Consider the following 26,142-nt stretch of genomic DNA (forward strand, 5'->3'; position numbering starts at 1 on the left):
TACTATAAGTTATACAGTTTTATTTAATAAAAGTATATATTTATTTATTCACGAATCTTTATTATAATATAAAATATGTTAAAAATAAAACAAAAATAGCAAAAACGGGACGTATGTTTGAGTGATATCCAAGATGCAAAACTTCATAAAAATCTAAACTGTGTGCTAAACAATTTGAAAAATATGTAGGTCAGTTATTTATTTTTTCCTGTTGATTGTAAAATTGACTAGGAAAGCTACTAACTTATTAATCAACATTCCATAAATAAAATTTAAATAGAAGTGTCTCTATTTTCAGTTCATATCATCACCAACAATACTTCATCAATGGATTCAAATTGTTTGTCTCAAAGCATTGTTATTTTCTTTCTTCTATCCATTTGGAGCACTCTTCATGTCCATTCCCAAAGTAACATAGGTGCCAAAACAGATAGCAAAGAGGTATCATAAATAAAGAAGCATTTTGCCACATAAATTAACGATGGATTTCATGATAGCATATGTAATTTGTTGCATACTTAATTATTTTTATTTATTTTGTTGCAGTATTTTCTAGATGCTTGGAAGAAAGCTTGTGAAACTGATGGAGGCACACTTAATGTTCCAAAAGGAAATTATGAATTAAGTGATATTGAATTTTCAGGGCCATGCAATGGTGAAACCAATTTTGTACTAGATGGAACCATAATTGCTCCCGAGGAACCTACTCCCGACATTGATCATTGGATCATGTTTAGCCATGTCGATAGCCTCTCGATCTCAGGCACAGGCACCTTAGACGGAAATGGAGCCTCCTATTGGGAGACCACGCATGACACCACTATAACGGTAACACAAACCGAAACTTATGATGTGGCACGAAGAATTTCACTTCTTCTCTCTGTCTTATACTCCATCTGTCCCATTAAATTTGAAACATCTGATAATTTTGTTTCCATGTAAGAGAACATTTCATTATTAATGGAACAGTGTTAAGATGTCTCACTGTCAATTTTTGATGCAACTCTGATTTCAGCACGAGAAGATCTTAAACACATGCAGTGACAGTGCATAACTATATATAAATTTACAAAGTCAACACAAAGACATAGTAATTGACATGTCGTTATGATTACATTTTTTATATACTGAATTGATGAGTCATCAAAATTATCCCCCTATATATATATATAGTACATTTATGACCTAACCCTCACCCAATTTTACAGTCATTGAAGCTTGACAAAGTCAACAAAGTGAACATTAGAGACATCCATTCCATCAACAGCAAAAAGTTCCACTTTAACGTCCACAACTGCAACGACGTAACCATAACAAACATCCACGCCACAGCTCCGGATCACAGCCCCAACACCGACGGTATCCACCTCGGAAAATCCAACAACATCAGAATCAACGGTGCAACCATCGCCACTGGAGACGACTGCATCTCCATAGGAGACGGAGTCACCAACGTGGACATCACAGGCGTGAATTGCGGCCCGGGCCACGGCATCAGCATTGGGAGCCTCGGGCAAGATCAAGGGGAGAAGGAAGTCCGGTCGATTCGGGTAACCAATTGCAATTTAAAAAACACCAAAAACGGGCTGATGATCAAGACGTTCGCGCCTTCTACACCGGGCCTTGTTTCGGATATCACTTTTGAGGGCATTATAGTAGATAATGTGGACAATCCGATCATCATCGATCAACATTATTGCCCACACAAGAAATGTGAGGGTGGTGAATCGAGTGTTTTGATAAATGGTGTAAAATTCATCGATGTTCGTGGTAGCTCGAGTAAAGAAGTCGGGGTGAAGGTTGATTGCAGCAAATCGCATCCTTGCAAAGACATACAATTGAAGGGAGTTAGCTTGACCTTTAAAGGGCAGCCAACTAATGCATTTTGCTCTTCAGCTGATGTTCAATTTCTTGGAGATGGCCAAACTCCTTCAAGTTGTTCATGATATCACTTTCCAAACCTATAAGTATGAGTGTAATCTTATATATGTATCAATGAACTAAAGAAATAAAATTATTTCATGGTTTTTCTTTTATTGATGTACTGTTTTATTTTGTGTCATATTTTCTACCCAAATTTATGAAACATACTCACTCATGCAAGATTATGTCACGACAACACTTTGCTAAAGGTAGCAATGCTGGGAACTGTGGGTAGGGATGGGGAATTGACAATGACCGAATATTAACTTAGAATTCAATGAATTTAAAAATAACTTTTGGTCACAAGGACATTATTGAAAATCTTACTTGTCATTAGAGATTTATTAGATTATAGAAGAAAAGTCAACACTGTCCAAGTCATTGGTACGTAGCGAAAATAAACAAGGTCGCATGTATGAAGTCATGCACCTCCGAGAGACTTAACTTAGAATGCAAATCGTCAAACTTTACTCGGCATTCTCCACAGTCATCCCTCGCTGAGTACAAAAGTGATCAATGAACATTTGCCAAAATATTCATGCTTACATTGAAAATATTGTCATGTCATCCCAATAACACTTGAAAGTCCACGTGTATACTAGTCTGGGTAGAGACGGCCCCCTCGTTGGGGACTGAAGAGACAATGAAGAATGGTGTCGTGCGAGTATGTCAATATATTCAAACTTCCCAGATCCAGAGAATCCACTAGCCCACGAAATCTAAGAACTCAGAGAATTCATGAAATCACCTGTCGTTGGCACACAATCTTCTCCTGCTTTTCAAAACCCTCAACCCATTCCAGAAGGATCGAATTCCACAGATATGGAGGCGTAAGTAAACATGCAAGAAGACCTGGACACTGTTTTTGGCTGCTGCCACGCATTTTTGTGGTTGAGATTAGATTCCTAGGCTCGGGAAATGAAATGCTCTATTCTAACAGCTAGACCTAGGCAAGAATAACAGAAACATGCATGATGATAAACCAGACGTACTCAAGATCACTTTCAAGCGAAAACAATTACTAGACCTAGTGAATAATTTCCTAAAATGCCTAGACAGAGGAAAAACAGAGCGTGGGGACCATTTTCCAAATTAACAAGTACGGATGAAAAACTACAGACTAACTAACTAAAAGCTTTTCCAACAAACAACTTCATCTTCTTCACGATCCTTAGTAACGATATGCAGAGGGAAACAGAACAAGCTATGAAACGAAACAGATCAAGATAAATTAAACCATTAGACTATAGTTAACTACTGAAATCACGCAGATCAACTATCGCTAGACGAGGCAAACGAGATGACAGAAACTAAACATCAAAACCATGCATGAAGTGAACAGATCTGACCACTAGACGCTTCATCCACTCTGGATCCAAGCCATCCACTACAAACCATGGTAATTCCCACCTCCGATCACACAATTTCAACCAAATTCAAACGATCAACCATGATCTCCACACAATTCAACTCAATAACTCATATCAACCGCTAAAATATTCAAAGTAAACAGAAAAAGTAGCAATAACATGAAACGAAACCATAGCAGCAAATTCCATAGCAAAATAGAGCAACATCCAACACCCAACAAATATTTAACAAAATACGACCTAGCTTCGAACAGCGAAGACCCGGGAAATTCAGAAATGTAAACTTAAAACAGGAAAAAGATTGTATCTTCGCCTCTCGTAGAGACGGTGTTACACAACTACTGATGAATCTATGAACCGCAAACCCCCAAACTAGATCCCCTAAGTGTGTAGAGTGTGAGGGATGAGCTAAGAGCTAAAGATGATGGATGATGATCTTCATGTAAGCCGCATGCTTTTATTTATAAGGAGTGGAGCTTCTAGATTCTTCCTTGTAATCCCCATTTTGCCCTTCTCTCGAACACTCCTTCGTCTGGTAAAAACTCCTTCTCTTTCCTGCTTACTTCCTTTGTCAGCTTCCTTCTCCAGGCGATTTTCTCCTTCTTCCTGGGCCTGGCAATTTCCTCTACACACCTGGCTTACGTTCGTGTTAAACCCGGGAAATTACAGAATTTAACCCCATAACTAATGCATGAAATTAGCCTTATTAGGGACGCAAATTCAATTCATAACAATATTGATCAAGTAGGACTCTCCCCTTACTAGTTAAATAGGCCGACATCATCGCATTTCTGTCAAACAATATCATTTGAGTAAAAAACAAATCTAAGTTATTACATATATTTATCTACAATAATAAGTTTGAATAGGATACCTGATAGGGACCTGATATTCTATTTTATTCCGGAAGGGAACTGATATTCTCTCCGTATATTTATTTAGTTTATTTATGTTTTAGTATTATTTAGTTGCTATGATTTTATTTACTTTCCCTAGTGGTTAGGATTTAATTTGCTTTTGATTTACTTTCCTAGTTTATAGGAGATCTTTTTTGTACCACACATATTATAAATATGTGTGGAGTCTTTTATTATTATCAAGCAGAATGAAGAATTAAATTATTAATCTCGTTCTCTCTTCTGGCGTGAAAACGCCCCCTAGAATCTCAACTAGGGTTGTTCTCTTTTTCTCTCTACAAATTCACTCAAATAATTCCTCCGATAGGCTAATTCCTATCAAATTGGTGCTTTCATTAGGTTCTCATCCTCCTATTGATTTCTACCACCATGTTTATCTTGCTGTCAAACTCTCCTCCTCTGTTTTCTGGTGTTAACCACGTGAGATGGATTTTGGATGTTCAGGAGTATTTTGACTATCATTTGTTTTCTGATACTGATCGTTTGTTTTTTGTGAGGTTATTTTTTGACCATCCAGCATCTGTATGGCTCCACGAATATCGATGCTCGAATCCTAATTGCTCATGGCAAGAATTTCTGGATGCTGTTTATCATAACTTTGATGAGGATGCCATTTACTTCGCCGAGACGAATAAACTTCTCAACAAAATTTCGGAGGCAGTTGCATATTTAGCAAAAAAGGAGGTCATGGCTAAAAAGGAGGCCACATCTGATTCTGTCGTCGAGACTATTGCAAAAAATGACGATGTGTCAACAACAAATGTCAAGTATGATCCCGTCATCGACGAGATGAAAAAAGATGACGACGAATCGCCTCAAGCGTTGGATGAGGCAATGGCTTTGGTGGAAACCAAATGTCCTCCACAATCTCATTGCCCAAAAATCAATGTTGTCATCATTGGTTATGTCACTGAAATCGCTGAAGAGATTTCATGCCCGAAAACAGTTTCTCCATCATTCGTTGAGGTCACAAGCGATGCAATTTTATTTGAAGATCTAACCAAAGACAACGAGATGGAAGATTGTTTTTCCGACTTCCACCTTGAGGGCAAGGTGGTTTTCAACGGTGGGGGAGTTGATAGGGACCAGATATTCTATTTTATTCCGGAAGGGAACTGATATTCTCTCCGTATATTTATTTAGTTTATTTATGTTTTAGTATTATTTAGTTGCTATGATTTTATTTACTTTGCCTAGTGGTTAGGATTTGATTTGCTTTTGATTTACTTCCCTAGTTTATAGGAGGATCTTTTTTGTACCACACATATTATAAATATGTGTGGAGTCTTTTATTATTATCAAGCAGAATGAAGAATTAAATTATTAATCTCGTTCTGGCGTGAAAATGCCCCCTAGAACCTCAACTAGGGTCGTTCTCTTTTCCTCTCTACAAATTCACTCAAATAATTCCTCCGATAGGCTAATTCCTATCAATACCCCACCTTTTTTCCTTACCAAGGTTTTCGAAAATCATTCCCCATTTTTCAACATTACTTTCCTCCTCGTGGTTGTCCCTTTTTAGAAACAAAAATAACAAGTTATATTTAGCTTTGAGAAAGATACTAACTTTATGCATTCTGTTTTATGTATTGTCTTCTTTTAGCATTACGTTTTAATTAAATTGAAGATTAAATTTATAAATTAATTCCTGGATTGATTTTCCAAAACTCAATGTCTAAAGAAGGGATTTTCTCATTCTCGCACTTTTCCTCGACTCGGTGGTTCGATCATGGCTAGTTAAATTGAAGGATTCAATTATTCGGAGAAGTTATTTATTAACTATTTTGTTCTTGTTGGGGTGTATTATGTTATGTCGAAAATCACATTTTATTCTTTCGTAAATTGAAGTTGTATACTCCACCCACTAACCTAACTAGGCCCCATTGCTGGAAAGGCTCGGCTACTCCCTCCGTCTACCATATGTCGTCCATATTTAAATAGTCACAGATTTTAAGAAAAGTGAAAGAGAAAGAAAGTTGAAAAAGTTAATGGAATGTCAGTGTCACTTTTATATACTGCCTCGGTCCTATTAAAATTTATTGTTTTCCTTTTTCGTTTGTCCCATTAAAAATGAAACGTTTCTTAAAATATAAACAACATCCCTACTTTTGTCACTCTCTTATTTTTCTCTATCTCCATCCATCCCACTCTAAATGAACTATTTTTCCTTTTTGAGATGTTTCTACTCTAAATGACACATTTCTAAAAATGATAACATCAGTCTCTTTACTTTTTCCCTCTCACTTACTTTATTCTTCACTTAACTCATAAAACAATAGTACATAAAATTATGTGTCGGAATAGAACAGAGGAAGTAAAATTTGTTTTATATGCTAGCAAAATTGATTTTTCAAAATAAAACCAATTTATCCCACATCTCATCCTAGTAGAATGAACTATGTTTTCAAGAGACGTGTTATAATTAAGAGTCTTTCTTAGAGGTGCCAAATTCCAACCCATCTTACCCTTTTTCGAAAGTTAAAAGAAGTTTCTCAAACGCGAAATTTGTTCTGAATATTTAACGAAATGGATAATTTGTTAAGTGCAGATCTAATTAAATCTCACCTGTACATTTATTTTATTAATTATAAATCTTATCATGTTAGGAGGGAGTATAAATGATCGGAGAATATAGCAATTAGCCTCCACAGTTAAAAATTAATACTCCCTTCATCCATCAATAATAAACATACAATATTATTTTGTCATTTTTGGCCGTGCATTAACAAAAAACACTCCCTTTGTTAACGAAAAATAGTCTCATTTTATTATTTTGGAATATCTAAAAAAAATAGTCTCATTTCTATAAATAAAAACTCTCTATCTCTTACTTTACCTACTTTTTCTCATCTTTTCTCTACTTTACCTACTAGTGCAATATTTTTTATAGATGGAGGGAGTTGCATTTGATGTTTCTACAATATTTTGTTATAGATCCCACATTTCACAAACTTTATTTCAATCATATTTTATTATAAAATTAATACATATAAAATCATAGAGCATACCTCCTAGTAACATTTTTGGGATAATTACAATCTACGTGCAAAATATTTCACCAATGTTTCAATTGAGTACAAAATGTTTTAAGTTAACAAATATCATACAAAAAGTTTGATTAGTGTTACGAAGTAGTACATTTCATCTAAAAATCACTAACAATATTACTTTTTCTTATTTTTCTCCAAAATTATGCCCTAAAAACCATGATATTATTTCCCTAAATAATACCTTATGCATTGCATATGGGTATTTTATTAAACAATGAATTCACATTTAACTTTCGGCTAATATTTGTAGCTAATTCTAGAGTCGAAAGGATGAAAAATAAGAAAAAGCAACGATGTTAGTGATTTTTAGACGGAATGTACTAATTTGCAACACTAATCAAACTTTTTATATAATATTTATTAACTTAAAACAGTTTGCACTCAATTGAAATATTGGTGAAACATTTCGCATGTAAAAGTGTAATTACACCAACATTTTTCCATTGCTGCAATACATTTCCCAGTAATTGCTGGCCTTTTATTGGTAGACGTGTGAGTACAGTTTTTGCTGCAATGCATTTCCTAGTAATAGCTGGCCTTTTATAGGTAGACGTGTTAGTACAGTTTTAATCAACCTAATAATGTCCAATTTGACATTTATGACATTACAGGCTGGCTCGCACAAACCTAATCAATAATTGAAGCTCTGCTTGACTGCTTGTATAGTGTTGTTTTCCTCTTTTTCATACCTCTTTGCATTAGTTTTCTGAATATTTGCAATCGACTCTTGGCAGAGAGAGAGAGAGAGAGAGAGCTTGTTCTTACCGGACATATAATCGCACTGTTTTGTGCAGCAAGTAAGTAGATTTTCATTTTTCATTTTCATACTTTTGCTGAAGGAATTTTTTCTTATAAATCTTGTAATTTATCATCTTACTGCTAGTTAAGTGTGGATTTTCCTATATTATACACCCCCATCCTATAAAAATATGTGCGATTGAAATGACATGAGAATTAATGAATAATAATTGGTAAAGTAAGATAGAAGAAGATATTGGTACTAGTTAAGATAGTGCCAGTGGATAATATGACTAACATTATATTTGGTGTTTTTAATGAACTGTAATGATGGGTCATATTAGAAATTAATGTATACTCCCTCCGTCCGTGATTAGGAGTCCCAGTCACTTTTGCATAACCATTTTATAAAAATGATAAAAAATAGTTAAAGTGGAGAAATGGTAAAGTAAGAGTGAGAATAATGTTGACAAGAGTCTTCTCAACATTATTCTCTCTTTTACTTTACTATTTCTCCACTTAAACTAATTTTTATCTTTTTTACAAAATGGGTGCGCAAAAGTGACCGGGACTCCTAATCATGAACGGAGGGAGTATATGAGTAATAGTATAATTTTACATCAATATAAATGTTCAAATTTTTATAGGACAGAGGAAGTATGTTGTGTTTTGTTCGCAGTTTCATATGTAGATTATATATGACTAATATTATGTGTTTTATTCTTCAGTTAAGTTGAAGATGAGGAAAGCATGTATTCACTGATTAAAGAAGGCGTAAATATTTTGTAACGACAGTAGTTTTTTGTTACAAAATTTCATCAAATTTGGATAATAGTTATTGTATATGCATGGTCATATATATGGTTAATTGGGTTTAGGAATTAATGTGGACTTTTATTGGATCAATTAATTAATTAATTAGAGCCAGAAAATAATATTTCTTGATGCTTAAACGTATTTCAGCCCATAAAAATGCTTACTTACATTACAGATTTGTAATCATTTCTCTCCTTTCAAATTGAGGGAGTAGTTGGTCACTTGGTTGTTTTTAATAAATCTCTTAAATCTTATCTTACATCGATTTGATGTTGGAATAACCCTTCCCCTGCCCCTTATAGGACCTTTTAAGAGAGTGAGTGCAATTTCTAAAAAGTAGTTTCTTTATTTTCTAAAAGTTACGACAAAACTATACAAAATTCAAACAAGGAGCTTGTTATTTTTGTAGAAAAGAATCATAAGATAGATACATAAACCGTGAATCTTTTAGACTTTTTATTTGCTTTCTCAAGAGAAAGAGATCAAGATTTGGAAGTTGGAACTATGATATTGTATAATGGTGTTTATGAGTGAGTATTGAAGAGTTATCCACAAGTTTACATGAAACAAAAATTTAAAAGGATTTCATCTTTTAATATAGGTATCACTCTGCAAAACTATGGAAGGAGGTTCTGCAGCCACTGAAGTTCTTGTCCAAAACCTGATCAACGTTTTGAAGGATGAGTACTCTCTAATTCAAGGTCTCGATGAAAATGCGCAACAGCTGCAGACAACTTTGGGTATCATTCAAGCCTACTTGAATGGTGCCGCAAATAAATCCATCACCCAAGATGTTAAGATCTGGTTGAGGGAGCTCGAAGTTGTGGCTCTCAATGCTGATAATGTCTTGGACGAACTCAGCTATCATCTCCTCCACAAAAAAGTGAAGAAAATGAAGACACCCACTGTTAAGGATAAGATGCTATCATGCTTCTCAGCATGTACTTACATTTCACGCCGGCATAATATGGCTCTTACAATCAAGCAAATCAATACCACTTTTGAGTCTATGACCAAAACGGCAACAGATCTTGGCCTTCAAAGCAAAATTCTGAATGCACATGTTGTTGCTCCAACTTCCATTCAGACTAACTCGATCAAGATTGATCCAATCTTTGTCGGAAGAGACGATGATGTGTCCAATGTAGTTGACATGCTGACCCATATCCCCCAAGATCAGACCATCTCCGTCGTTGCTATTGTCGGAATGGGGGGTATGGGGAAGACCACGTTGACTCGGAATGTCTTCAATCACGAAAGCCTAAAGACATTCGGATCAGATATTTGGGTTCATGTTTCTCAAACTTTTGATCCAATCGGTCTCTACAACAAAATCCATTCAACATTGGCTTCAACTACCAGTGATAGAGTGGAGTGAGTTGAGCATGAGGAAGTTATCCTGAACAAGCTTCGACAAGCTCTCAGGGCTAAAACTTATCTTCTTGTTCTTGACGATGTTTGGAATGAAGATGTTCCGATATGGGAAGACTTCATAAATAACATGAAGGGAGTCTCTTCTACTAAGGGGAATGGCATTATCATCACTACCAGGAGTAAAAAGGTTGTTTTAACTGTTAACCCATTTCGTATTCATCAAGTGAAAGGCTTATCAGACGAAAAGTGCTGGTCCATAATCAAAGCACAAACATTTGATGGAAATGCAGAAGTTCCATCAAAATATGAGACGATTGGGAAAGAGATTGCAAAAAGATGTCAGGGTTTGCCCTTGGCTGCCAATGTGGCTGGGGGTGTGCTTTGTCGCTGTAAATCTGTACAAGATTGGCGCTCCATCAAAGAAAATTGGCTTTCGGATAGTGAAGAAGGTAAAAGTATTTCAAATATATTGAAATTGAGCTATGATCACTTGACTTCGCCATCACTTAAGAAGTGCTTCGCGTACTGTTCGATTTTCCCCAAAGGTTGGGAAATCATGAAGGAAGAGCTGATTGAACTATGGATGGCAGAAGGGTTTCTCTTTCTTCAACCTAGCCGAAGAGATGATATGGAGTCTGTGGGAAATATATTTTGTAATGTACTTCTACAGAACTCTTTCTTGCAAGCTGCAAGGACAGATATTCTTGGGAGGGAATACTATATGATGCACGATCTTGTACATGATCTTGCATCTTCTGTGTTATCTAATAATAATGCAGATGGCAGCTCTCGATACAAGTTTCACAAAAAGGATTCGATTCGTATTCCAGAAGAAGTGTCGAGGAATTTGCGTACATTACTTTTGGGACGTGGAACTTCTGGTACCATATTCTCTGACTTCAAATGTTTGCATAATCTAACTCTTTATGGTCGGAATTATAAAGAGTTGCCCAGTTCAATTAGGGAGTTGATACATTTGAGAAATCTCAACATTTCCAATACATCAATTACAAACATTCCAGAGTGGATTGGAGAACTACTTCACTTGCAAACATTAAGATCAGAAATATGGGAGATGAAGGAACTGCCAGATACGTTGAAGTATTTGATTAATTTAAGGCATCTTTATCTACATATGAAAACAAAGTTGCCTGCGGATATTGGGAGATTAACTAGTCTTCAAACACTTGAGTTATTTAAAGTGGGCGAAGAGAAGGGCTACCAAATTGAAGAGCTCGGAAGTTTGAAAAATCTCAAAGGAATACTAACGATTAAGAACCTTGAAAGGGTGCGTGATAAGGAAGACGCAATGAAAGCAAATATGTTGGAGAAGTCGTACTTGTCTACATTGATGTTTAATTGGGATGACGAGAGAACAGTCCGTGAAATAAATGATGAGAGTGTATTGGAAGGCCTCCAACCTCATGCAAATTTGAAAGTGTTGCAGATTTTAGGATTTAAAGGCAAAAGATTTCCAAGATGGTGTCAGAAGATGGCCGTATGGGATGAGCTTCAAGGCTCCCGGGAAACACTTGACAACTTGACTGAGATAACACTTTCCAACTGCTCAGAATGTGAGGAAATCCCAACTCTGGTGAACATGCTTAATCTGGAAACTCTTCGTTTGCATCGCATGGAGAAGGTGAGGTTCATAAATTCTTCATTCAATAATTTAAGAACTCTCGTAATATCTGAACTAGAATTGAAATGTTTGCCAGAACAGTTATTCTATAACAGTCAGAATCTCTCAATATTATGGATTCAAGATTGCCATGCATTGATAGAATTACCGGATGGTCTGGACAGCCTCAATTCTCTTGAGGAGTTGCGTATAACAGACTGTGAAAATCTAATGTCAATTGGGAATCTAAGTGGCGGAGTAGGAGAATATCAAGGAATCCTCCGTAACCTGGAAATTGCAGGGTGCGGACAGTTGGTGGAATTTCCACATCAAATTCTAGAGTCGTCCGCAGCCACAATCGAGATGCTAAGTTTGGAAGGATTAGGGAGGCTAAAAAATCTACCAATGCTAATTGATTGCCTAGCTAAATCATCTCGCCTCGAATCATTGATAATCAGAGGTGTTCCTAATTTCATGGCTAGTGGTCGGGTTGAGAGTTGGGATTTAGGCAGGTTGAAGAAACTAGCTATACATGTGAGTGTGGAGTGGTTAATGGAGAGTAGTGATGCCATCAAGACTGTGGATGGTATATTGCAACGATGTTGCAATTCACTTACTCAGTTAAAGTTGAAGGGAGTTGAAAATTGGGAGTGGCTGCCTCAATCAATTCAACATCACTGTACTCTTGAGTACTTAAAGTTAGAAAATATAGGGGTAGAAGAATTGCCCCAGTGGCTGGGGAACCTCTCATCTCTAAGGATCTTATGCCTAATAGATTGTAGCAGGTTGAGGTGTCTTCCCTCTGTGGCTGTGCGCCTCACTAAATTAGAATTCTTACTAACTAAAGATTGCCCGGAACTACACATTGATTCGGAGTGGTGCAACCATCCCAATCTGGAAATCAGAGATGAACTCCCATACCGGGTGATTTGCAAGCTTAATTGGTAAGTATACTTTTCCAAGCTGTGTTGAGGAAGTACTATAATGTTTTAAAACTTACAAATGCATTAATATTTCATTCGTAGGTAGAGTGCAGAGGTGAAAATGGAGTCAGGATGAAGTCGGAACCGAAAAGCAAAGTCGAGAGACATTCCACGTGAACTGCAGGATTCATGCACGCGTGGAACGTTGTGATCTATCCAAAACTCCATCATCTCGGAGACAAACTACCACCGACAATTGGAGAACATCATGAATTCTACGGTTTAGTTTTAATAGTACTACTTAGCATGTGTGGTTATATGATAGAATAATTTGTTGAAATCTATATTTAATCCATTGCTCTGGTTTTCCTCTATGGTTATGCTGCATATGAGACAGTAGTATATTTATTTACCTATTTTTAACATCACTTTTTACTTGGAAATTGGATGAGAGCATAGATTAGGAACTTGCACGTTTTATTTATTTGTTCAATGAGAAATTCATATGTGGACTTAGGTTTGAAAGATTCTTTGAAGTTAAATTACTTCTTAGTTGTTGATTTTGAGAAATTAGTCCAGTTTTTATTGTGCTTCACAAGGATGAAGGATATAAGTGTAGTTTGTTTTAACAAGTTGAGGTGTCTAGCCCTTGTGGATGCACTGAAGCGACTCGCTCGTTTAGAGATTACACATTGTTGGGAATTACGTATCGATTCGCAGTAGTGCAACCATCCCAATCTCAAAACCTTGGTTGATGGAGTATCATTTTTGATATTGTGTTGAGGAAAATAAAATTTTGAAGCAATGGAATGGAATGGATCTCTCTATATTTGCAAAGTTGCAACTCTTCTCTTCATCTCTCATTTCCATGTTGTTACTTTTTTCCCCTTCACACAAGATAACAATTTCTGTGTTCCTCTGTTGACTAATTAAACACTGAAATGAATGTTAACCAAAATGAAATCAACACCTAACAAGACATAATTATCATACTAATATTACATAAGACAAACAGAATTCTAATATTAAGAAAATGAAATCTTCATTTTCCAGATTTCATTTTCCAACTTAAGGTTTAAGTTTGGAAAAGGGTTTAAGTCTTAAACCCTTTGATTTCATACATGTATATATGTTTTTCAACTTACAAATGTGCTATTTTTCCTTCATATGTCTAGAGAGCAGAGGTGGTGAAAATGGAGGCTGGATGAAGTCAGAAACGAAAAGCAAAGCCAAGAGACGTTCCATGCACGTTGTCTGCGGGATTCAACACAACAGTCCCGTGAGCCGTTGTAGCAGATTCATGTAATTCAGATTTAAATGAGGAAAAGAGGAGGCGGTTTTTGGCATTCCATACTACCCCACAAAATACAGAGAAAATGACCATGAATAAAAAGAAGAGGAGGGGATAGAAGATCAAGCATCCAAACTCCATCATTTTGGAGATAAAATTGGAAAACATCATGAATCTTAATTACGGTTTGGTGTATAGATAAAATTGTTAAATTTAGTATTTAATCTATTGCTTTAGTTTTCACATGTGGTTTGGATTGCCTTTATATACACTATTTTAAGATGCAGTATATACTTATTTGCCTCTTTTTAACAAAGTGTCACTTTAACATGGAAACTGGATGAACTCATGAAAGCATAGATAGATGATGAACTTGCACGTTTTATCTTGTTTAAAGAAATATTCGCAAGTGGACATAGGTGTGAAAGATTGTTTGAAGTTAAATTACTTCATAGTTATCGATTTTAAGAAATTAGCCTAATTTTTACTATTCTTCGCAAGTGGGTCATCTTAAATGGAAACTGGATGAAAGCATAGATAGATTAGGAACTCGCACGTTTTATCTTGTTTAAAGAAATATTCGCAAGTGGACTTAGGTGTGAAAGATTCTTTGAAGTTAAATTACTTCATAGTTATCGATTTTAAGAAATTAGCCTAATTTTTACTATTCTTCGCAAGTGGGTCATCTTAAATGGAAACTGGATGAAAGCATAGATAGATTAGGAACTCGCACGTTTTATCTTGTTTAAAGAAATATTCGCTAGTGGACTTAGGTGTGAAAGATTCTTTGAAGTTAAATTACTTCATAGTTATCGATTTTAAGAATCAGCCTAATTTTTACTATTCTTCGCAAGAATGTTAGTCTAGTGAGTAGAGATTATTCAATACGTCAAGCCCCATCGAAACTCGTCACTTCGAATTTCAGAATGTTACAACACTCTTCCTCTTAATGAATTTCTCACTTTCATTAATGAATTTCATCATCAGAATTTGTACCTTATTCAAACAAATGGATATCGTTGTCGCATCTTTGATACGATAAAACCCAGTTTGAAAATCTTATTAATGCCACCAGGAAGGATATTGGATAGTTCTTATACAAACTGACCTCTTACGACATGAAGCCCAAATATTTCAACACAATAGATTTCGTTTACAAATTAATCCAAAAATGGTAGAAAAGGAAGTCATCCCATTTGTCTTACCATTTTCATTTACTCCCTCCGTCCCTGATAATTTGTCACCATTTGATCCAGCACGGGTTTTAAGAAATGTAATAGAAAGTGAGTTGAAAAAGTTGGTGGCATGTGGGTCCTACTTTTATATATTAGTTTTATAATAAAATGTGAGTGAGAATGAGTTAGTGGAATATGGGGTCCACTACCAAAAATGGTAAAAGTAAAAGGTGACAAATTTTTAGAGACGGACGAAAAAGGAAATAGGTGACAAATTTTTAGGGACGGAGGGAAGTATTACTATTTTCATTTTACTTTATTAAATATGGATAACATATGTCTTCTTTTGACTTTTGTTGAAAGATATTGGCTTTCAATTAATATTTCTTTCCTTCACTGCTCAACTTGCACATTTAAATATACATGCATGGCTAAGTACGACAGTAATCAATGAAAATTTACCGAAATATACATGCGTACATTGAAAATATTGTCATGTCATCCCAATAACTCGACTCGAGAGTCCACATGTACACTAGTCTGGGTAGGGACGGTACCCTCGTTGCGACTCAAATTCAATTCAACAATATTGATCAACTAGGACTCTCCCCTTACTAGTCAAATAGGTCGACATCATCGCATTTCTGTCAAACAATATCATTTGAGTAAAAAAACAAATCGTTATTCCATAAATTTATCTGCAATAATATGTTGAATAGGAAACCCCACCTTTTCGCTTACCAAGGTTTACGAAAATCATTCCCCAATTCTCAACGTTACTTTCCTCGTGGTTGTCCCTTTTCAGAAACAAAAATAACAAGTTAAATTTAGATTTGAGAATGATACTAACTTTATCCATTCTATTTTCTGCATTGTCTTCTTTTAGCTTTACGTTTACTTAAATTGAAGATTAAATTTAAAACTTAATTCAAAGATTAATTTTCCAAAACCCAATGTCGAAACAAGGGATTTTCTCAGAGCAACCACTATAGGGGCGGCGCGCCGGCCGCCCCGGAGGCGGCTTAGCCGCGGCGATGTATAGGGGGGAAGGCGTCCGCCCCGCGGGCGGACGAAACTCTTGGAGCGGAAGGGGCATCGCCGGCTTTGCGGCGAGGACGGGCCGCATGAGAGAGAATCGCGGCTGCCGCCGCGCCTATCTATTGCGCGGCAGCACCGCCGCGGCGGTCGCCGGATTTTTTTTTTTTTAATTCGAATTTTAATTCATTTTTTTGGCTTATTTAAATACCCCACCAATTTATTTTCCACTCCACACCCATTTTCACTCCACCCCCAATTTCACAACCCTAGATTTTATCAAATGCACGGAGAGACGAAGATTCACCCGGCACGGAAGAATCGGGATACGGAGACTATCCTTCTTCCCAGCCATCTCAGCTGTGGGGATCGAGTCCCACCCCCCGGGGATCGAGTCCCAGTCTCCCTCCACTCCAGTCGTGGTCACCGACATCCCCGCCGTGGCAACAAAGCCAATATCGGGGTCAATCTTCTCATCAGAGGAATTTGGGTCGTTCGGCATTTGGAGATTATCGACCCACTATGGACTCGCCCAACCATCCGCGGCCGGATACCCCTTCTCACTCTTTCCAGCGCACCCAGACTCCGTTGTCTGATTTCGATAGGTTCACACTGGAGCAGATGATGGGGCTGATGAGTCCGGGCCTACCGGAGACCCCGCCGACGAGATCTTCCGGAGACGGCGGTGGTGGGAGGGGCGGCGGCAACGGCGGTGGGGGGAGAGGCGGCGGCGACGGCGGTGGGGGGAGAGGCGGCAGCGGCGGCGACGGGGATGGCAGCGGCAGCGGCGGTAGCGAGTCGGCGGTAACAAGTCGGGGCTGGCACTACACCAAAGACGAGTCGATTGCTGTGGCGAGGGCATGGGATGCCGTCACATCAGACCCCTGTGTTGGCACCGATCAGACCGAGATGGGCTTTTGGAAGCGCGTCTTGTTGACCTACAATGAGTTCAAGCCGATAGCGCCAAACCGCGTGACGCGGAACAGCTCCGGAAAAAGTTTGGAAGGATTCTGACACCCACCAAGAAGTTCGCGGGCATCTACGGCAACAACCTTCTCAACGCTGAGAGTGGCCGCAACGAAGCCGACGTGAAGGCTCTGTCTGTGTCCCAATACAACGCGCTATATAAGCCTAGTTTCAACCACTGGGAGGAGTTTCTCGTTCTCGAGAACTGCCCGAAATTCAATGTCATCTGTGCAGAGGAGACTGGGGGTCACGCGGCGAAGCGCAATAGATGCAACAGAGCCGGGAACTACAGCAGCAGCAGCGGCGGACAATCAATCGACCTCAACGACGCCCAAGCGGAGGAGCCCTCTGATACACACACCAGGCACTCACGCCCTCCGGGGCAGAAGGCCAGTATCCGCAGCGCCTGAATGTCTGCAGGTTCCTCCCGCTACTCGGCGGCCGCGTCTGGAGCTCAGTCCGTGGACCATGGGGCCATGTGGTCTTGAACAGGAACCTGAATGTGCAGTTGATGAAACAACTGCAAGATAACTGCCGTTTCTACGAGTCGGCCACCGACCCGATCACCAAGGCGATATACTATGAGCTGATGTGTAGGATCAGAGAGGATCTGGGGCTGACTGGTCAGGGGCGGCGCCGGGGGCGGCGGGGGCAGGGGCGGCGGCGCCGGGGGGAGTGGGCGACGAAGATGAGGCAGAGGATTCCGACTCCGCCACTGAGTAGATGGCGGCGGTGTTTTTATTTGTTTTTGTATGTTTTTTTTTTAAATGTTCGTTGTGTAATTTTCCGGTATCCATGAATACAACGAATATTTGGTCTCATAGAACTTTTTAATTTTATTATTATCTCGTTCTCTAATTATTTATAGTCCGGTAATTTTAATTGTAATTGAATTAAAATACACAACAAATAAAATAAAGTGAAATTTGTCCACCAAAAAGTGTCCACTATTGCTGTGGACACTTTTTTTTATGGCTGTGGACAAATAAAATGGGGCTATGGACAAAAAAAAAAAATTGTCCACCAAAAAGCATCCCCCTATAGTGGATGCTCTCATTCTCGCATTTTTCCTAGACTTAGAGGTTCGATCTTGGCTAATTAAATTAATGGATTTAATTATTCGGAAAAGTTATCTATAAAGTATACTTTATTTTATTCTTGTCGGGGTTTATCATCTCGAAAATCACATTTTATTCTTTTGTGAATTAATCGAAGAATAATTCCTCAAATAAATCAAAATATTTAACATTCGGTCCTTCTTCTTTAAATTAATCCAAAAATTAATTTCTTACTTAAATCCAACAATTTAAAATAAAAATTCGTCGGTCATTAATTATCTAATTAAATCTGAAGATTTAACTACGGGGATAATTAATTTATCTGGTCTCAGTGATTTAATTTAAAAATTAGCTCAAGGAACTATTTTTGAGCTATTAGTAAATTAAACTAAAACTCTAATTAATTAATCAAAGAGCCCAAACAAATTAAATCCGGAATTGGGCCCTGCCATTCTAATTTCTCATTTGCCCAAGCAAATAATTTAAGACCTGGGCTCTATTTAATTTCTGCCCAACTGAAATATGCCCTTAACCCGATTTCGTGTGGTGAATTGTTGTCTGAAATATACTCCGTATGTCCACGAAAAATAGTCTCATTTTAGCATTTCAGAATATCCACAAAAAATAGTCTCATTTCTATAAATAAAAAGTCTCTATCTCATATTTTACCCACTTTTTCTCCTCTCTCTCACCTACTGTATCTACTTTTTCTTCATATCTATCTTGTTTTACCTATTTTTTTTCTCTCTCTCTTAATTTATTAAATTTCTCATTAAAATACATGTTGTCGCACATATGAGACTATTTTTTTTAGACGTTAAAATAAATTAAAGTAAATGATGGAAGCAAGTCATCCCATTTTTCCTGGCGTACCATTTTCCTTCATTACTATTTTCCTGGCCTTTACTCTTTTATTTATAGGGAGAAAAGTGCAAACTCAATTCTTTTGATTGGTCGGTGAGGGAATGGATTACATATATGATTTCGTTTGACAATTGCTATATCGATCTTGGCTTTCAATTTTTGTTTCTTTCCTTCACTATTTTTTTTCCAGTAAGACCAACAATAAATATAAGTATTTAATTCCGTGCATGCCAATTTTTTCATAAATTAGTTATTTTAACTAAATTTAACTACACCCCAAAGGGAGCATGCTTGCATTTTTCACATGTTTATATATAATATCTCATAATTCTCTCTTCCAAAGTAAAGATAAAATCCTCATAATTTCACTCATGGATACCAATTAATTAAAGTGGAAAGAGGAAAGTATATAATCGAATTTGTGTGCTAAATAGTTAAAACAATTTGAAAATTATGGACGATGTTGATTTATTTTTTCCGTTGACTGTAAAATTGACTAGGAGAGCCACTAATATATTAATCAGCATTCCACAAATAAAATTTGGAATAATGTGTTAAAAAAAATAAGTTATAACTTTAATGCATTATTTCATCTTGTTGATATAAATAGAGGAGTCTCTATTATCAGTTCATATCATCACCAATATTATTTCATCAATGGATTCAAGCTGCATGTGTCAAAGGATTGTTATTTTCTTTCTTCTATTCATTTGGAGCTCTCTTCATGTCCATTGCCAAAGCAACATATTCCCAGTTTCTCAATCTGGCAAAGAGGTATCATAGATAAAAAGCCATTTTGCCACATAAATTAACAACGGATTCAACGTTGTTTGATCCCACGAGCTCATGTCATGGAAATATATGAGATTATTCAAATATTTATCATCTTATTTCAAAAAATTAATTTTGTTTGCAATGTTTTATTAGTGTTATTACTAGATAGACAACTATTTATTTAATAGATAATGAATACTTATACGTTTGTTATATAGTTTGACTAAAGAATTCATTGTAATTAAATAGATAACCAAATAAATTGCTGATTGGTATATAATTTTTCATGACGGGTCATTGTTCAAACCCGACAAATCCACGAGACATATTTATCCTATTGGACACATGCTATCTATTGGCTTTGGGAGATTGTTTTATGTTTCTTTTGATACAGGTGACATGCATTAAATGAGAAATATAGATCATTCTAATGGATTGTGTCCGTATGGATTTCCTGACATGATACATAATTTGTTGCATGCTTAATTATTTTCTTTTAATTAAGGGTTGTGATTTTGGTGCAGGCTTTTTTAGAGGCATGGAAGAAAGCTTGTGCAACTGATGGAGGCACACTAAGTGTTCCAAAAGGAGATTATCAATTAAGTGATGTTGAATTTTTAGGACCATGCATTGGCAAAACCAATTTTGTACTAGATGGAACCATAATTGCTCCCGAAGTTCCTACTCCCGCAATGGATTATTGGATCAAGTTTCTCAGGGTCGATGACCTCTCGATATCCGGCACCGGTACCTTAAATGGAAATGGAGCCTCATATTGGAAGATCAAGCAAGCCCCCATTATAACTGTAAGCCAAACCTAACTAAATGAATTTCCAATGTCACTTCTATCTCTATCATATATTATGATGTAACTAGGTTAACTTCCAATGCTACTCCCATTTCGATATCGTCAAAGTTTAAATCCCCTCAAAGTTCTTATATACATGAGAATTAGTCCTGGCATCCAACTTTAATAGTCCTAGTTTTACGGGGCATGCGTTTTAAGAAATGGAAAGGAGGGTGCGTGGAAACAAATTGGTAGAATATAAGTTTCTTTGTCAATAAGTTAGTGTCATATATGACGTTTACTATATATAGTATTAATGAATTTATATGCATAATACACATTCATGACCTAACCCTAACCCTAACCCTAATTTGCAGTCATTAAAATTGGAGCGTGTCAACAAAGTGGACATTGAAAACATCCATTCAATCAACAGCAAAAAGTTCCACTTCAACGTCCACAAATGCAAAGATGTAACCTTTAACAACGTCCACGCCACAGCTCCGGCCGACAGCCCCAACACTGACGGCATCCACCTGGGAAAATCCGATAACATCAGAATCTTCGGTGGAAACCTCGCCACTGGAGACGACTGCATCTCCATAGGAGGCGGAGTGACCAACATGAACGTCACAGGCGTGAATTGCGGGCCAGGCCACGGCATCAGCATCGGGAGCCTTGGGAAGTATGAGGACGAGGAGTTTGTCCGGTCAATTAGGGTAACCGATTGCAATTTCAAAGACACCGATAACGCGCTGAGAATCAAGACATTCGGAACTTCTCCACTGGGCCTTGTCTCCGATGTAACTTTCAAGAACATTACATTAAATAATGTGTACAATCCGATCATCATCGATCAACATTATTGCCCAGACTCGAAATGTGAGGGTGGTGATTCGAATATTAAAATAATAGGTGTGAAATTCATCGACATTCGTGGCAGCTCGAATACGGAAGTCGGGGTGAAGATTGATTGCAGCAAATGGCATCCTTGCAGCGGCATAGAGTTGAGAGGAGTTAACTTGACCTTTAAAGGGAAACCAACTTCTGCACTTTGCTATAGAGCTAATGTTAAGTTTGTTGGAGATGAACAAATTCCTTCGAGTTGTACTTGGGAATAGGATATCTCTTTCTAGAGAGATGAATTGTGGTGCAATCGAGAGCTGCAATCGAAAGTGATAAGAATGATTGTGGTGAGCTGCAGTATTGTTTACACTTCATACTTTACAGCCTTCCATTCAAGATACTTTGCTTTAATTTTCACACTACTGTTATTTTTTGCCTACAACTTTTTTTTAAAAAAAATTCTTGATAAATGGATCGAGAATTATAATTACTGAATGGATTATGCTACTTATTTTCATGCTCTTATAGGTGTAATATCTGCTACTTATGGTAAGTTACAATTTTAGACTAGAATACTACATTAAGTTACAATTTGGAACTAGGAATATGCTATACATGATAGTGTGATCAATTCCTTTCTTGTGTTGATTTTCCTTGATCACATTCAATTAGTTTATTTCCAACTTTCCAACATGAGAAGATATGGGCAAAAAGAGTACTAGTAATATTTAATTACTATGATTTATATATTTAATTAGTGATAAAAAAATAACACGGCTTTTATTTATCACACTCACACATAAAACAATGAGTTGAATATATACGCCATCCTGTTACCAAAAACAAAAATACAAATAACGTTAAACAACTTCTCTAACACAAAGAGTTAAGATAATCATTCTGCAACGTAAACGAAAGTTTAAATCTTTTAGATGGCGTAAGTTTGGCAGAGTTATTATATGATAATTATTTATAACTTAATTAATTTGTAATAGTATTTTTTAAGATTAAATAAAAATCCTTTTTAATAAAAAGGAAAGTATGGGCTCATTTTCTGGAGAATAGGATACCATTCCCTTTAATACTTTATTATGCATATGCTTATCTTGTGGGCTAACTTTATAAATATGCTAATCTTGTGAAGGCTAACTTTCATTCAAGTATGCTTTTCATTTTCATTTTCTTATATTTCAATTCTTCCTAGCAACTTTTTTGTTTAAATTTAAATTTTAGTTGTGGTTTGATGACCAGATATAAACATATTATATATATATTGAAATTTTTTATTTAATAAAGATTTTTTTCAAACTCTCTTAACAAAGTTTGTTCACATAAAAGGTGGAGTTTGACTTGAACCAATTTGCTTGTGTGATGAGTAGTTATTGTTTTTAACGAGGAAACTTATTTATCAATAATACGTATAATGGTCTTAAAAATATTGGAATATTTTTGGTATTCCTTTAGGATCTGTATCAAGAAATGACGCTCAAGATAGAAACCGCGGTACTATGGCTCAGGTTGCACCAGCAACTTCACACAGGCCAGGAACCTCCTCTATCTTCACCAAAGACCACAAGGGAGCACAGCGAGACACACCAGACCCCAAAACCCTAGGAGTCTGCCGATTGCTACTTCGCACCGGCCACCTCTCACACGAAATCACAATCACAACTCAGAATCACCTCCGTAAGATCTAGAGGTCACAGATCTCTCAACGCACAAGGAATCACCAGAAGATCTTCACCCAAAACGCCAGATTCGAACTCAACCGTTCGAGATGGCTAACCGATCTATCAACACAGGAGTTGAAGGATCTACACTCTTCGCTCACTTTACCAGAGAGAAGAAGTCACCGGAGAAGAAGATTGGCAAGAACAGAGATGAGAGAGAGAGAGTTCTAGAGAAAAGGAGGAGCTCAAACGTCTGAAAGAGAGAGGGTGAATGAATGAATGGAATGAGAGAAGTCACTAAACTTGTCTCACATAACAAACACAGCTCCAGATCCAACGGCTCAGGAGCATGATCCTCGTGGGGTTGCCACGCGGCAACAATCGGTTCTCCCAGGTAAGTAACGGGCCATAATAACAACTGGGCCGTTGCACAAGTTCTGGGCCTAGAATTAAATCAGCCCAAAGCATTTAATTCACCAAGCCCAAACATTCCATTGGGGTCCATTTATCTCACAACCTCAGTGGCAAAAATTCACATATAAAAGGATATATTCCTTCGTTTCTATTTTCACTGAAATTGGTTATTTGCTCTTGTTGTAGCCTACTTACTGCCTACATAAACAATTTGTTTGTATATACTATGACCCAATTAATGATTATTTGATAGAAGATATAATCTTGACTAGGACTCATTTTGCAGATCGCAATCTTTTTTGAATTAACTTTGCCAATATTCAAAGCTTGATTAGTAGGCTGAATGCCCTGAGCTAGTTTCTCTGTCTCTGTATTTGATCACATACAACTACCCCTAACTTAATTCTCTTTAGTGCTTAGTTTTGCAGTGTAATGTTTACCAATCATTCAAAAATGTTGCAGGATGAAATACATTATTTGAATCAACTCCATCACCCAAATTTGATCATACTTGTTGGATATAGCTTCAATGCAGACAACAGGATTCTGGTATATTAGTTCATGCTCAAAGGAAGCTTGGACAACCATTTGTTCTCAAGTAAATTTGGCATACTTTACTTACTTCCTTAACATCTCACCATATTCTTAGTAAATATTGTTAGGAGATGTTTCCTCTCGAAGATTAGCCTTATAAAAAATTAGTACTCCTTCTATCACATTAGAGTAAGATATGGTGTAAAGGTGTGTGGCCCTCATTAGCCAAACAGAAAATAAGCCAAGTTTAACAGAACAACTCAAAAAAGGAAAATATACCAGGTCTTATCTACTGTTTACTATGACGGATTGAAACTTTGGGATATGAAAAGCCTCTTGCTTAATTTCCATGATTTGTGATAGCTTGCTTGATTCTTAATTATTCTATGCAAAGGGGCAACATTGCACAAAATTCTTGGTGATAAATACTCCCTCCGTCCCAGATAATTCGGGACACTTTGATTCGGCACGGGTTTTAAGAAATCTAATGGAAAGAGAGTTGAAAAAGTTGGTGGGACGTGGGTCCTACTTTTAAAGTATTAGTTTTATAATAAAATGTGAGTAGAAATGAGTTAGTGGAATATGAGGTCCACTACCAAAAATGGTAAAAGTGAAGTGGGACAAATTATGTGGGACGGCCTGAAATGGAATACTGGGTCGAATTATCTGGGACGGAGGGAGTATAAAAGTATTCAATCATGTATGTTGTCAATCCTGTATAGTAGACAACCCTTTGATTCTAATTACTAATTGAAAAGAATGATTAGAATTTAGAGATGTAAACCAAACAATCTAGGCCTGAGCTCAAACACTGCTCGTTTGGTTTCTACTCTACACCTTATGCATGAACTCAGCTCAACCTGTGGTTCAATTACATCTCTAAACCTAGTTAGTTTATATGTCTAGCTACTGGTCTGGCTGTCTTTTTTGAATGCTGCTGATTATTTTATGAACAGGTCACTTGACTACGGGATCTGATGTGTATGGTTTTGGAGCAGTTTTGCTAGAAATAATGTCAGGCCGTCGAATTATTGACTCTAAACAGCCCGCAGGAGAGCATAATCTGATCGATTTTGCAAAACATTATTTGAATGACAAAAAAAGACTGCCACGAATTGTGGATAGTAGATTTGAGGGTAAATACCCTCTCCCGAAGAAGCATATGAAGTTGCCAAGATATGTCTGCAATGTCTGAGTATAGAACCAAGACTAAGACCAAAAATGTCCGAGGTTGTAGGTGTGCTTGAATATCACTGTAATACCCGGTAGCCTTTCCAGTCCGATTCACTATGTAAAACCGGCAGAGGGTTGGGCCGTTATGGACCGGGTGAGCCAGCCGGTTGGACCGGAAACCAAGAACCGGTTGAACCAAACTATATATTGCATTAATGCTTGTTTATGTACATGTTTTGAATTCGAATAGTATTATATTAAATATATATCTACTTATAGAGAAATGTTCTGCTGAGCGCTCAATTTGAGCGCCAGCGTGAGCGACACTACTAATTCTCTCTCTCTCTCCTTCTTTTTCTTCCTTCTTTTTTTCTTCCTTCCGCAAATCTAATTCTACATCAACATCTGTTGCAGTTCCCTCTCCATGAATTTTTACTCTAAATTGAAATTCCACAAAACATACTTCCAATTTCTCAGTTCTCCTAAAATTGAAGAAATCTCAAAATTGCAGAGAAGTAAAACCCACAAAAAATTTCTTATTCCCACTCTTGCCTATTTCCATTGATATTGGTGCAATTAAAATTTTTTATACCATCGTCGAGAATTGATTCAGATAAAAAGAGAAGAAAAAACAAATTCGCTTCAATGGCAGAAATATTGATTTAAGCAACAATGAAGATAAAATTTGCCAGAATTCATTTGAATCCAAGTTCTTTTCGTCAAGTGAATTCAATGAAGACAAATTTGTGAATGGTTAAAAGAAAGTTAACAAAAACTGAAAACAATAAAAAAAGAAGAAATTATTCGCCTCTTATTTTTGGGG

At 36.9% G+C, this 26,142-nt stretch overlaps 2 protein-coding genes and 1 pseudogene across 3 annotated transcripts; all 3 read left to right on the plus strand.

The window, feature by feature from the left end:
• The first annotated feature begins 481 nt into the window (after positions 1-481).
• Positions 482-1,946, plus strand: LOC148931394 (exopolygalacturonase pseudogene; annotated as a pseudogene).
• Positions 1,947-7,948: 6,002 nt separating this feature from the next.
• On the plus strand, positions 7,949-13,576 carry LOC125204330 (disease resistance protein RGA2-like). 2 transcript variants are annotated; one of them, XR_016135202.1, is made up of 4 exons: positions 7,949-8,057; positions 9,416-11,830; positions 11,907-12,753; positions 12,835-13,576. XR_016135202.1 is itself a non-coding variant. In XM_089064096.1 (3 exons), exons 2-3 carry the CDS (start codon positions 10,316-10,318, stop codon positions 12,836-12,838), a joined length of 2,442 nt encoding a protein of 813 aa, XP_088920222.1. In that variant the 5' UTR covers positions 7,949-8,057; positions 9,416-10,315; the 3' UTR covers positions 12,839-13,576. The 2 variants fall into 2 exon arrangements, 1 of the variants encoding a protein (XP_088920222.1); XM_089064096.1 differs by having other exon boundaries at positions 9,416-12,753.
• A 3,179-nt stretch (positions 13,577-16,755) lies between these two features.
• Positions 16,756-21,804, plus strand: LOC125224040 (exopolygalacturonase-like). The gene is made up of 5 exons (XM_089064770.1): positions 16,756-16,972; positions 17,188-17,588; positions 17,708-17,770; positions 20,420-20,701; positions 21,060-21,804. The coding sequence occupies exons 1-5, from the start codon at positions 16,756-16,758 to the stop codon at positions 21,801-21,803; spliced, it is 1,707 nt and encodes a 568-aa protein (XP_088920896.1). The 3' UTR covers position 21,804.
• The last annotated feature ends 4,338 nt before the right edge of the window (positions 21,805-26,142 follow it).

Source organism: Salvia hispanica, chromosome 2, assembly GCF_029641045.1.
Source record: "Salvia hispanica isolate PSC_SH4W2 chromosome 2, Shi_PSC_v1, whole genome shotgun sequence".
Lineage (NCBI taxonomy): Eukaryota > Viridiplantae > Streptophyta > Magnoliopsida > Lamiales > Lamiaceae > Salvia > Salvia hispanica.